The 12860-nt window shown below is 48.2% G+C and overlaps 5 protein-coding genes across 5 annotated transcripts; 4 read left to right on the top strand and 1 right to left on the bottom strand.

Moving 5' to 3' along the window:
- Nucleotides 1–26: 26 nt before the first annotated feature.
- On the top strand, nt 27–315 carry E1B28_005572 (uncharacterized protein; the record flags this gene model as incomplete). Its single annotated transcript, XM_043150141.1, has 3 exons — nt 27–140; nt 204–210; nt 266–315. 3 exons carry the CDS (start codon nt 27–29, stop codon nt 313–315), a joined length of 171 nt encoding a protein of 56 aa, XP_043011226.1.
- A 1385-nt stretch (nt 316–1700) lies between these two features.
- On the top strand, nt 1701–4434 carry E1B28_005573 (uncharacterized protein). The gene is made up of 4 exons (XM_043150142.1): nt 1701–2075; nt 2131–2308; nt 2368–3285; nt 3344–4434. Exons 1-4 carry the CDS (start codon nt 1954–1956, stop codon nt 3719–3721), a joined length of 1596 nt encoding a protein of 531 aa, XP_043011227.1. The 5' UTR covers nt 1701–1953; the 3' UTR covers nt 3722–4434.
- Nucleotides 4435–5939: 1505 nt separating this feature from the next.
- On the top strand, nt 5940–6275 carry E1B28_005574 (uncharacterized protein; the record flags this gene model as incomplete). The annotated part of the gene is made up of 1 exon (XM_043150143.1): nt 5940–6275. The coding sequence occupies one exon, from the start codon at nt 5940–5942 to the stop codon at nt 6273–6275; it is 336 nt and encodes a 111-aa protein (XP_043011228.1).
- Nucleotides 6276–7255: 980 nt separating this feature from the next.
- E1B28_005575 (uncharacterized protein) lies at nt 7256–8273 on the bottom strand (the record flags this gene model as incomplete). Its single annotated transcript, XM_043150144.1, has 4 exons — nt 8105–8273; nt 7924–8042; nt 7592–7869; nt 7256–7519 (listed from the first exon to the last, which is right to left on the bottom strand). The coding sequence occupies exons 1-4, from the start codon at nt 8236–8238 to the stop codon at nt 7256–7258; spliced, it is 795 nt and encodes a 264-aa protein (XP_043011229.1). The 5' UTR covers nt 8239–8273.
- Nucleotides 8274–11086: 2813 nt separating this feature from the next.
- On the top strand, nt 11087–12071 carry E1B28_005576 (uncharacterized protein; the record flags this gene model as incomplete). Its single annotated transcript, XM_043150145.1, has 4 exons — nt 11087–11220; nt 11283–11401; nt 11456–11733; nt 11808–12071. The coding sequence occupies 4 exons, from the start codon at nt 11087–11089 to the stop codon at nt 12069–12071; spliced, it is 795 nt and encodes a 264-aa protein (XP_043011230.1).
- Nucleotides 12072–12860: the final 789 nt, after the last annotated feature.

Raw genomic sequence — 12860 nt, forward strand, 5'->3', positions numbered from 1 at the left:
AGTTGGCACTTTTGCCGCCCCCCAGAATGCTCCTGGTTTTGGAGAAACCTGTGAGCTTTAGTCCTCCCACATTCATGACTCCAAACCTTGCTGACCATACTGAAAATCCAACTATCGAAGGCGGGACTATCGCCGGGACGGTGAGCGCTATTTTTCACAGTTAGACGGAATTAAATCAAACTCATAATTCCATCCTGAACTAGATACCTTGTGAGTTCGTGATACAGGACTTCCTTGAAACAGTTCACTGAGACCTTCCTTACAGGTGCTTATGGACTCAAATGCTGCTATTTGAGCCCGGACAACGGCAAGTGAGTGAAATTGCACGATATATCCGTGTACAGCCTGCAGATTCTCATCATGACACTGCAATAGATGCTACTATACCTGTCCCAAGAACTGAGGCTTAAGCTCTTAGCTTTTGCCGTTCCCTTTCTGAATCGTTGGAGGTGCGGAGAACACCCCCCTTTGCGGTTGACTTTGGCTTAATGCAATATCTAGTGTAATAATCGCTTGTGTGTAGATAATGAATCAGGCTAAAGTCGCTGCCGCTCTGATCCTCGTCCGACTACGTGCTATTCCCTTTGCCAAGCCGCTTTTCTGCTTCCCAGTCCTTTCCTCGCCCGTCGCCCTTTGAAGTGTCGGTGTCAGCGAAATTTACCCTGCCAAGATACTTGAGTGGCCACTGGCCTTCGTGCTATGGTAATACACGGCCATCCATACCCTAAATGTTAATACATCATGATCCAGGGCCACAATCCAACACGAAAACGGTAGTCGGGGTTTAGACTGCGCGTTCACCAAAAACGCCACATTTTTAGGGATGGAGTGGCCCACCGATGTCAACCAGGGGACGCACCGTATTGAGTCGGAAGTCATACTTCAGACTTCAAGCTTCATTGAAGTCGCAATGCATGCTCGTCAAAGCCTTTACTCGCGCCGCAGCTATCTTCACTGGCGGTTCACCAGTACTCAATCTCATGATGACTTCCGTCGCTCCCTGCACATCCAGTGGTGACCCGGAGTTGTAGAGCAGCCTCAACAGTCATCCCTAGTCAGCATATAATGCCTCGAGATTCAATATACTGAGGACCATAGTCTGAACAGCTGCGGATGGTCACCCATGCTGAGATTTTATGTCATCAGAGGCTCTGAACGGGAAAGCACGTATCATAATCATGAAACGTCAGATTTGCCGCTTCAGGCGCCCATAACTTCAAAGCGGCTTGACGTTTCCAGAGAGGTGCTGTATTTGTCTAGCGTCTGTTGAAGGTATGCTGTTATTCCTGAAAAAACAGTGCAGTGCCCGTTCAGAGAGGAAAAAACACCGGCTATCCCCCGCAATTAAAATCTATTGAAAACTTGCATGTCAAACGCAAGGTGAGCAGTTGAGTGAAAAGTACGAAACGAGATTTGAACGAGATGGCCACTTCATTTTATAGTTCGCAGTCCATAACCACCGCAGGAACGACAAAGCCCTTGCAGGATGGCCGGGAGGAGAGGACTGGTACTGAAACGGGGCTTGTACTACTTCGACAATCAATTCGACTCACAAGGGAATCAAGTTTTGACTCAAGAAGTGTGACGCGGAAGAGGACTTGTTTATTAAGCCCAAGAGGAAGTAGTTCATCAATCTTAATACCTCTCGTCATGCCTCCAGCAGAACACGCAAAGTTCCACACGACAAGGACATACTACAAGGCCAGTCACGACGACTTACGATCACCTGCGAACGCCCCATTTACCAAGAAGACAGTTGGAATGGTAAAAGCTCGAGAAACTCCAGCTGTTTCCTTCAATTGGATAGTCGGCAGATAATAGGAGAATTTCAGCAAGTACCCAAAGGTTTCTAGTACCTTCCGTACAGATGAACAGAAAGGCTGGCTCGGATTGGCTGGCCAGGGGCCTCGGGGCCAAGTGAGTAAGCAGAAGGTGAAAGCGTGGGAAAACGGGATGAGCATAGGGAATTTTCTGAGTTTGAGGCTGTTTGACCCCGCTCTTCGCATCCATCAGCAGCCTCGGTGCTCTCTGTTCCCTGTTAGATTTTCTCTTGTCTTTTTCTTTTTTCTTCCAATGTCAGTTTTATTTATTTTTATTGTAGATCTTTTCGGACTAACCATTCGTCTCTAGGATGACCAGCAACGGAACCGCTACTGTCATTCCTTCTGAAGTCGGTTGGCAATTCGTGCCCCAATATTATAGCTACATAAACAAGGAGCCGGAGCGTCTGCATTGCTTTTACAGCAAACAGTCTGTCTTTATGCACGGTACTGAAGGCGAAGAAGCCAAAACGTGTAATGGGCAACAGGTATTTTTATCGTGTGCCTCTGTATCTGCATCTCAGTCTACATCTGACATTTGTTCCAGGAAATTCATTCCCAGATCACTTCGCTCGGTTTCCAGGATTGCAAGATCTTCATTCATTCGGTTGACGCTCAGCCTTCTGCAAATGGTGGTATAATTATCCAGGTCATCGGTGAAATGTCCAGTGCGGGCGGGTCATGGCGTAAATTCGTTCAGACCTTCTTCCTTGCAGAGCAGCCTAATGGTTACTTCGTTCTCAATGACATTTTCCGATTTTTGAAGGAAGATGCTGTCGAAGGTGAAGAAGCAAGTGAACCAACAGAACCTGAGGCAACTCAAGCAGCTATCCCAGCCGAACCTGCTGCTGTGGTTCCTGCGGACCCCGCACCCGTCGAATCTCTTAGAGAACCTACACCACCACCTGTTGTTGAAGCTGCTCCTGTACTCGTTGAGGAACCTACCACTGTATCTGAAGTTCCCGAGCCAGAACCCGCTCTGGTCGAGCCTGTTTCTCAGCCAAACGGTGTCCACCATGAGATCGAAAAGTTGAGTGCGCCGCCAGCACCTGCTGCAGCACCCGTTGTTTCCGAGACACCTAAATCCCCCGCTCCTCCAGCTGCTCCCGCCGCCGCTCAGACCCCCCCACCGCAACCTTCACCGGACGCTCAACCACTTCCACCCGCTCAACCCCCAGCCGCAGCAACACCTCCCTCTCAGCCCGTGCCACAGCCAGCTGCAGCACCCGCACCGAAGACCTGGGCTCACCTTGCTGCTGCCAACTCGAAAAAGTGGGGTGCTGCTGTTGCTCAAGAGTCACGAGGCACTACCGAAGTTGTACCTAACTCCCCTGCAAGCGGCTCGCAGACACCTCAAGCTCCCGGGACTCCTGGTGGCGCTTCTGGTACTCGTCAAGGAGGTAGATCACCACATCCTGCCTATCAAGCGGCTCAAAGCGTCTCTATCCCTCAGTGTTTCATTAAGGTCTGTTGCGAACAACTTGTCTGATTTTTTTGTAGTATACTTATCTTTCCGCTATCAGCACGTCGGTGAAAACATTACAGAGTCGTCTCTCAGACAAGCCCTCCAGCGTTTCGGTAGCGTCAAGCAAGCTGAGATTGTGCGCCAAAGAGGTTGCGCGTTTGTCGAGTTCACAAGTGTCGATGCTGCCAAGCGTGCTATCATCGCTTCTTTGACACAGAACGCTGGTGGAGAGGGTGGGGTCAAGGTAGAGGTTGTAGGTGAAAGCCCCGTCAGAATCGTTGTCGAAACCAAGAGGGATAGGGGTGACCGATCTGCGAACACGAGGGGTCGTGGTGGTTCATCATTCGGCGACGGTAGAGGTTCTGGAGGTTCTGGAGGAGACCGAGGTTCATTTAGAGGCAGAGGAGGGCGAGGGCGAGGGAATGCACCGAAGTAAAAAAATTAAAAAAAGCCGACTGGTTGCGGATGGGGAACTTTTACTAGTTTCCCGTCATGGCCGGTAGTGGTGAGGGTTGTTTCGTGTTAGTGATCATTGGTCATTTTTTGTTTCTGAATTGGGTCCCTAAAGAAGTCAAACTCGCGAAAGGGATTGAAGGAGTGGGCTTTTTTTCTACTTTTGAGGGGCTGAGGTACTTGGTCGACATTGCTTATGATTCGTATGCTCTCTTTATGTTTTTCAGTTATGCCTGACTACTTGCCCAGACCTTTTCTTGTTCTTATGCCTCTGCCGATTTTCTTGCCTTCGGGCGATTCACCTAAAATTTCATCAGAGGAAAGAGAAAAATTAACGTAGTTCTCCAAAAGCTCCCTTTGTCGTCAGGGTCAGATCTTATCCCTCGTTGACCTCGTTTCCTGCCCATTTCTTCGGACTCTTTTGTCTGTAGTATTACCTCCCTGTCTTTCATTTTTGTTTCCGAATACTACTCGATTTGTACCTCGTCGTCAGGTTTCAAACCCTTTCGTTTTTCTTTACGTCTGCAATGTTACCCGCATGCCTCTCATCTACCATACCTCCTGTACTTTATTCATCTCAGTGTTATCAAACGTTCGCTGTAGTATGTTTACCCAAATTTTCTTTCGCACTCTGGTTTAGAATTTCGATTTCGGAAATGCTCTACCATTGCGGATATCTCAACGACATCCAATACGGCCAAAGAATTCCTGATTCGTGAATGCTTTGAAATAATCAGGGTGCTTCAATCTCTAGGCTTGGTCCCTTAGGTCTGGGGAATACGTTTATTAACAATGAACCCACCTGGTCGGTCAGCGACGTGGGTCTGAAACCGGAGACAAAAAGTTTGATTTTTTCCGTCTGAAAAACAACCGCCAAGGGTGAAGGTCCACCAAGGCAAGTTGTAGCTATCGCAGGCGCAAGCGAACTAGCGAAATGTTATCGTTCACGGGCAATTATCCTTCTTTCGCGTGTGGTGAGTTTTCAAGATACCTCGGTGGAGGAACAGTATATTGACTTGACGTCGTCTATGTATCAGGTAATTTGATAGGCACGAAGTAGCTAGTCATGACTCCCCCTTTCTATTCTTAACACGAACAAAAGCTACACTCAGGCTTCTTCTACTCTTCTTCTCTCGCCGCAGATGTACAACTCGGCCCACTCGGCGATGCTAGGGGCCCAGTATGCCGACCAAGGAACGTACGAACCACGATCGTGTAGGTTTCCGATACTGTATAAAAGGCATACAATAAAAGGTGTCTGTCGGATTTTCATACACTCATCGCTTGAAGAATGTTGATGAAACTAGCGGCCAACTTGAACGGACGGCATGATCCAACTTTATTTTCATGTCGTCTAGTTTGCTCCTAATCTTAGCCGCCGTACTATTATTCTGGTTCATGTTTTATAAGGCATGGCCAATCGAACAATTGAGAACCTTATGCTCACCGACACCTCTTTCCACCGAGTTTCATCCTTATATTTCCGCTCTCCGAAATCCTGAAGGGTCATAACTTATTGAAACTAGTGCGAGTAATGCAAGTTAAGAGAACGAAAGCTGCTAGGATGTAGCATTTCTGGAGGCCCGGACTTCGTGGGGTCCGAGGGTTCAACATTCAGCGCTCAGCTGCACTGTGGCTGCGTTTCGATTGTGGGCGCTCGTTTAAGAAAACGTGGATCACAGCCACAAACTCGATGTAACATGCTAAAAAACTTTCTGTGAATTTATCCTCTTATTCTGATTCTCGTTCATAGGCTCGCCTTGAACATTCTCGACGACGAAGCCATGCATAAATCATTCTGCGGTTTCAGAAAAACACATTAAAAGAAGGAATATGACTACGATATTGGAAATTGCAGCATCTGCGCTGTCAACACGAAAGAAGGTGCTGCAGGTCAGAATGGGTATGTTTCGGTACTCACTCAATCTGAGCTAGTTATTTACGTTATTAACTTCTCCGTTCACTATAGAACGCCGTGTCCTGTACGCGATTTGACGGAGAAATACAGAAGACTGTTGTCTCTCAAGTAGAATATTAAAGGGCCGAACAGGTATGTAACAATGGCCTTCCAATACTTCATCTCATGCTTTCCTCGTCTAGAAAACCACAAGGGAATTACGAGGCCTGTAATGATGAAGAGACATTGACGAGCCCTCTGGCTCATCCTCAGAGCATGTTTGCCAGGATGGGAAAAGAGCGCTATGTTTCGCATACCAGCACTCACGCTCGCTCCTACCCGTCGCCACTCGCTACGACACCGGTACGACACCCTCATGCATCAGCATGGGATTCGGAAAGGTGTCTTGTTGACGGTATGGTGGGGAACGTGGTTCAGTGGGCTTGTAGTGGCTACTCAGAATCCTGGACGCTCGTGGATCAGAACGTCAAAACTGGTCTGGTGGCGTAGTGAGGTTGCCACGGCCGAGGGAAACTTCAGGAATCCTCGTCGTCCTCAACCACCGCGGCTGACCAGGACCTTCACCAATTCCTTTCCACCCACCGAATGCGATGTCGTATCCATCCGACCCTATGAGTAATGGACCTCCTTCCCCGTCCATCGAGAACATTTCCATCCAACCCGTCCGTCTCTTGTTCCTTCGACAAGAATCCTTACTGAACGCGATTGCTCGCATTCGAACGATACCTTCGTACCGAGGGAGCCATCACTATCGCATTTTATTTGCCAGCCTCCCATGGAATCGGTTACATCAAGGATAGAAAGGGTGATCTATTCCGATTTGGCACAACGTTCCAAGCCGAGAACCCAGAAGCTGGTCCTATTCTGAAAGCGGCTCGCATCTTCTGAATAGTATATCAGTGGAGCTTGTTAGCGGTTGACTGGGGCAGAAGAGGATAGATCGGACCTCAGAGGAATCTCGTTTGTATGAAAAGCCTGATACGAGGTGACATACATCTTTGACGATATCTGAACCAGTCATTGTAGCATCAACATGAGCAGCTCGAGAACACAAGGTCGGAGGATGGCAACGCAGGGATCTGGGAACTTTAACGGAAGGTTCCTAGTGGACGATATTGTCTTCGTCAGGATGGGGGAAAATTCCGTTCTTTTCGAGAGACTTTTGTGTGCCCCTCCCTATCCGGTCGTCATTTTTGAATCTTTTCGACATCACGTCGGATCCACGGGTTGCGAAGGTTCCTTCACTGCATGTTAAACCTTCCACAGTTTACCAAACATTTATATGACGCTTTGCGATCGCCACCTACGCTGCCGAACTCTATACTGATCCGCCGACCCTACGACTCTTCGTCGCTCGAATGGAGGGATCCAATCAAACTATATTGTGCTTGTTTCGCAGATACAATCCAGACTTTATACTATGAGAAGATATCAAATCAATCCAAGAAAACCCATTCCTCCTGTTCCCTCAGGTTATATCCTACTTGTTGAGCGGAAGTCAATCATGTCAAGTCGATGAAACCGCGAGCTGTTCTGTACGAGCTGTCCGATACCGTATATAATCCCGTTGAACCAGAAGGCGAGCCCTGAACCGACGACCTATTTTTTGCCCCGAGCATCGCCGTTCGTGATGGCAAGATGACCACCACTCTCGGAGGGAGGTTCAAGTTGCAACAGCTTGGTCAACTGAACCAGCTCCTCCGCGGTGGGCAGGATAGTCTGGGTCAAAGAAAATGTGTTCGTCTCTGGGTGGTACGTCTGTCCAAGCACCACGAGAGGTCCATATGACCAGACTCCTTTAGCAGGTGCATCTGCTGGCGCCGTGTAGTTGATTGTAATGTCGCTGGTGCTCGTGAAGTCGAGCTGAAGGTAACACGGAGAGGCATTTCTCAGTCAAACATTTGAAATACCACAACGGTGAAAGGTGCTGCTTACCCGAATGGAGTTGGTGATGGCGCGCGAGATCATCATGTCCGTTTCGAGATTCTGCTCGAACCAGACCAAGAGCTTCTTCTTGGGCGTCAAGAAGACGTCTCCAGACAGAACTGGTTTCTCAGCGACGTAGATCGAGCTGTATTCGCTGCCGATAAGCGCATCAACACCGAAGTGGATGGGGTCCGTGTACTGATTGTGAACTGTGAATCCCGCTGCAGGATTTACCGGCCCAGATGCAGGGCCAAACACGCCAGCGGAGCTCAATGTGATCTCTTGGCCTGCATTATTGATTCAGGGAACTGCTACAATCGCACAAAGCGTGCAGTGCTCACCTCCCAAGATCGGGTTCTTCTTCGTGGATGCCTCTACCAACGCGCCGTCTGAGAACGTGTTCGTGCCAAAGACTCGGTAACGATCTTCGAATCGGAACGTGTTCTGGAACAAGAGTTTGCTAAACGAGACGGAGTCAGCTACGATAACGCGAAATTTCAAGGTGAGTGAACGTGTTCTTACTTTACACCTTGGAACACGACGTTGAATTTGCCGTTTACTTCCTTTGCGATGCAAAGTCTGTATCCGTACTCCTTGAGTGCAGTCAAGGATTCGTCAGAGATGTAGACTTTGAGGCTGTACTGGTTGTCAGACATGATTAAGGATGTTGTGAGAAGAGTTAATGCGGCGAGTGCTGCTGAGTATTTTCTGGCCTACAGTTTATGGCTTATATACCTCTCAGTGGGTTGTGTATCCTCACACATGATACGGGTGCGTAACTTGCAACTTGTCAAACTTCATGTACCAGCGATTAGAGAACCGGCGTTGAATCAACGCCGGATTCACTGAGCCGAAATTCTCAGTACTTACGGTTGACTTTGACTTTCCTGAAAGACATCTCGAATGCACGTCGTTAGTAATATGAATTGTTCGCCGTTCCCACATCAGACATATGCGCCACCCATAAACTAATGCAGATACCACTATTGAGATTGCCGGATACGCACTTGTAAAGCGATTCTGACGGACATGCATGTATTCTTGCGGCCTTGCCCCCTTGTACCCTCTCTAGACCATGGTACAACCATAAATTGTAAATTGTTAGCTCGCATGATGACTCGTAACTTGACAGTTTTCCAGAAGGTCTCCGTTCGTAACCCCCTGAGACTTCAAGTGAGATAGATATGTCGTCTTCGTCGCCAGGCCTCCGAAGGTGATTTGCATGCCGTATTTGAATATACAGCGGCGAGTAGTCTTCTGAGTTCTATATTGCCACAGGAATCCAAGATTTTTGGGTAGCTTCTCCAGATCAAGTCTCCTGGTGTCACTGGCAGTATTTTTCTCGAATGCACGTGCTCTCAAGTACCTGATGGAGTCAATTAATTCTACTCTATTATTCAATTATAGCCCTTCGCTAAATATATGGGAGGCTGTGTCTTTTACTGGCACCTTGCGACCTCCTTCGGACTCCATCATACTCAAAAGCGATGTTTCGGAGTTAGACTAATAGAACCAGCGGAAGGGTACTAGTAGTGCCCCACCTTGAAGTACTTCTGAACCGCGTAGGATATATCGCCGATATACCTTTGAGTCGCATTCATACTTACAATGTTTGACTCTAATTCGGATCCGTTTCAGTGGACTGGAAAACGCCTTCAAGGCAAATTAAGATTTACGATTGGCGTTTGCCAATAAGAGATATTTCATACACGGGGTACCGTTGCCGAGTAGGGCCAGCCTGAGCTTTTTCATTTCGTTTTTCACTTCAACAAGGTTAACATTGCGTCTAGAAGCGTTCGGAAGTGATGCGACATGATGCATGACGGCCTTCTTGAGAATAGCTCATTTTTACATCATTGTATTTATGAGACTCAGATTTTGTCTATTTGAGCCTTACAGGAGAGATAAGCACGAGCCAGACTGTTGAGATCCAGAATGACGGACAGATTGTCCATGGACAAAATGTGTGTCCCGTGGACAGCGTGGCCGACAAATCTGTAGCGGACACAGGAAAAACAGTGGGCCGGTCGTACACGTTCGTAGATACGATTATCGATTACAAGAGTTTCTCATGATCGTGGGCGGGAAGACACTGACCTAGCCTGGCAAGCCCGGCTCGTTACGGAAGAAGATAGTCGTTCTTCCTTGTATAGAGCCTGGGCCCGAGGGAGGGGGGTCAATAGGGAACCCCCTCTTATCAAAAAATTCGAAGTCCGACAGGTTGCCCTTAGCGGCGGATGAATCAGAACATTTGTGTCAGACTGCGGCCGATCACGTTGCTTTCACACAACGTGAAGTGTAGGATTTCGAAGAAGCTACATTAAAAGAGACTACATTCCAATGCTTCAATGATACTGTGTATACATACTGGTATCATGTAGAGGAATGTAGAAATTGGGATTAGAGGTAGAAACTTGAAAAGAAAATAAATTGATGTGAAACTCACGTACACTTTTTGCTCCGAGCTCGCCATCGGCGGAATGAAATAACTTACTGATGGTTCCTCAACAGGTCAAATATTCTCGACCGTCAGCGCTATCGATACTGAGCTTAGCAGATTTGGACATGAGCAAGTCGAGTCTCGATGCTGTCTTGACAGTGAGGGATCCAGAGTAATCAATAGAATAGGATTGTCAAGGTCATGGAACGCAAGTATCTACACTAGGACCTCGTGACCTTACCTAAGAGCCGTCTCCGGCAGCTTGTCGGACCTCGAAATCTTTTGATAATGGGGGGTTCCCCTATGACCCCCCTCCCTCGGTACCAGACTAACACTGACCTGGCGGCCAGCAACACTGCATGCACTCGGCAATGGTACTTCCACCAGTCCCGGCCCGAAGTGCTCATTAGCCTACTATCCTACTATGTTGCACGCTTCTAGACGCAACCTTATTGAAGGCCATTCAGCCAATGCTCAAGTGAAAAGTGCAGAACGAGGAAGTTAACCTGGCCCAGCTCGGCAACAGTACGGGACTTGAAAATGTAGGAAAAATGATCTTACGGCTGCCAGTGGTAACTTACTCGTTGAACATCGCTGAAGATGCGATTATTGTGTCGACCACAACCAGGCCAAACATATGTCTTTTGCGGACCGGATCAAAACGGCGAGTGGTATTTGGATATCAACCGCCGGCAATTCCCGGATTAAAACACCGAATTATCAGTGAATGCGGTTCAAAGGTATATCGGCGATCCATCCTACGCGGTTCAGAAGTAAAGATACAGTCATTGTTCTTGGGCCAAGGACGTGCATTCGAGATGTCTGTCCAGAAAGTCAACGTTCAACGTTCAACCCCCAGCCCCAGTGAACTCCTACTAAGGTGAACCCGGCGTTGATTCAGCGCCGGTGGGTCTCTAGTCGCTGGCACATGAAGTTACAACTTACGCACTCGTATCATGTGTGAGGATACACAACCCAATGAGGGGTATATAAGCCCTAAGCTCTAGACCAGAACATACTCAGCAGCACTCGCCGCATTAACTCTTCTCACAGCATCTCTAATCATGTCTAACAACCAGTACAGCCTCAAAGTCTACATCTCCGATGGATCCTTGGCTTTACTCAAGGAATACGGATACAGACTTTGCATCGCAAAGGAAGTAAACGGCAAATTCAACGTCGTGTTCCAAGGTGTAAAGTAAGAACACGTTCACTCACCTTGAAATTTCGCGTTATCGTAGCTGACTCCGTCTCGTTTAGCAAACTCTTGTTCCAGAACACGTTCCGATTCGAAGATCGTTACCGAGTCTTTGGCACGAACACGTTCTCAGACGGCGCGTTGGTAGAGGCATCCACGAAGAAGAACCCGATCTTGGGAGGTGAGCACTGCACGCTTTGTGCGATTGTAGCAGTTCCCTGAATCAATAATGCAGGCCTAGAGACCACATTGAGCTCCGCTGGCGTGTTTAGCACTGCAATTGGGGCGGAGGATCCTGCAGCGGGATTCACAGTTCACAATCAGTACACGGACCCCATCCACTTCGGTGTTGACGCGCTTGTCGGTAGTGGATATAGCTCGATCTACGTCGCTGAGAAACCAGTTCTGTCTGGAGACGTCTTCTTGGCGCCCAAGAAGAAGCTCATGGTCTGGTTTGAGCAGGATCTCGAGGCGGACATGATGATCTCGCGCGCCATCACCAACGCCATTCGGGTAAGCTGCACCTTTCACCGTTGTGGTATTTCAAACGTTTGACTGAGTAAATGCCTCTCCGTGGTTACCTTCAGCTCGATTTCACGAGCACCAGCGACATTACAATCAACTACACGGCGCCAGCCAATGCACCTGCCAAAGGAGTCTGGTCATATGGACCTCTCGTGGTGCTTGGACAGACGTACCACCCAGAGACGAACACCTTTTCTTTGACCCAGACTATCCTGCCCACCGCGGAGGAGCTGGTTCAGTTGACCAAGCTGTTGCAACTTGAACCTCCCTCCGAGAGTGGTGGTCATCTTGCCATCACGAACGGCGATGCTCGGGGCAAAAAATAGGTCGTCAGTTCAGGGGTCGCCTTCGGGTTTACAGGTTTATCTGCGGTATCGGATAGCTTGTACAGGACACCTCAAGGTTTGATCGATAGGATGGGAGTGAGGGAACAGGAGGTAGGAGAAGAAGTTGGATTTCTTGGATTGGTTTGATAGGTTCTCGTACTATAAAGTCTGGATTGTATCTGCGAAAAAAGCACAATATAGTTTCGTTGGAACTCGTAACTCCTGGAATGTGAACCAGGGAAATACGTCGCGGAAAAGCCTATTTAGTGGCCTTGAAACTTTGAGAATATTTGTCCAAGTTCCAGATTTTGATTCCCTTCAGCGATCTGTTGAATGCGAAACGCTCAGCTATTACCACCGAATTTGCAACGAACCTAGGGGATATCCTGTCCTTCACTAATTTTCCATTATATGTCTAGCCAGTAGTTAACTAGGTAGACTCCGGGTTTCAATCGTCTCTTCTTGACAACGAAATCAGCCCATCCTCGAGGGAGAAGACGAAGTATGCATGGCTAAAAATCATCCTTGAGACTATAAGCTAGAATTCGAATGAGTAGAGATTCGGGAGAAATTTCGACAACATACCTAGCTGATTCTGTATCGGCGTCCTGCTCTACAGCGAGACGAATAGCAGCTCGTTCTCTCTCAATACGATCTCACCCATTCAAAGCGTCGGTGTGGCAGATCCTTCTGATACCTTATAGTACTGAACCGCCAACGACATCTTTCGGTGTTTTACACGTCTGCGCTCCACCCAGTAACGATTCATCGCAAGAGGTGATTCGTGGG

Source organism: Marasmius oreades, chromosome 3 (assembly GCF_018924745.1).
Source record: "Marasmius oreades isolate 03SP1 chromosome 3, whole genome shotgun sequence".
Classification (NCBI taxonomy): Eukaryota; Fungi; Basidiomycota; class Agaricomycetes; order Agaricales; family Marasmiaceae; genus Marasmius; species Marasmius oreades.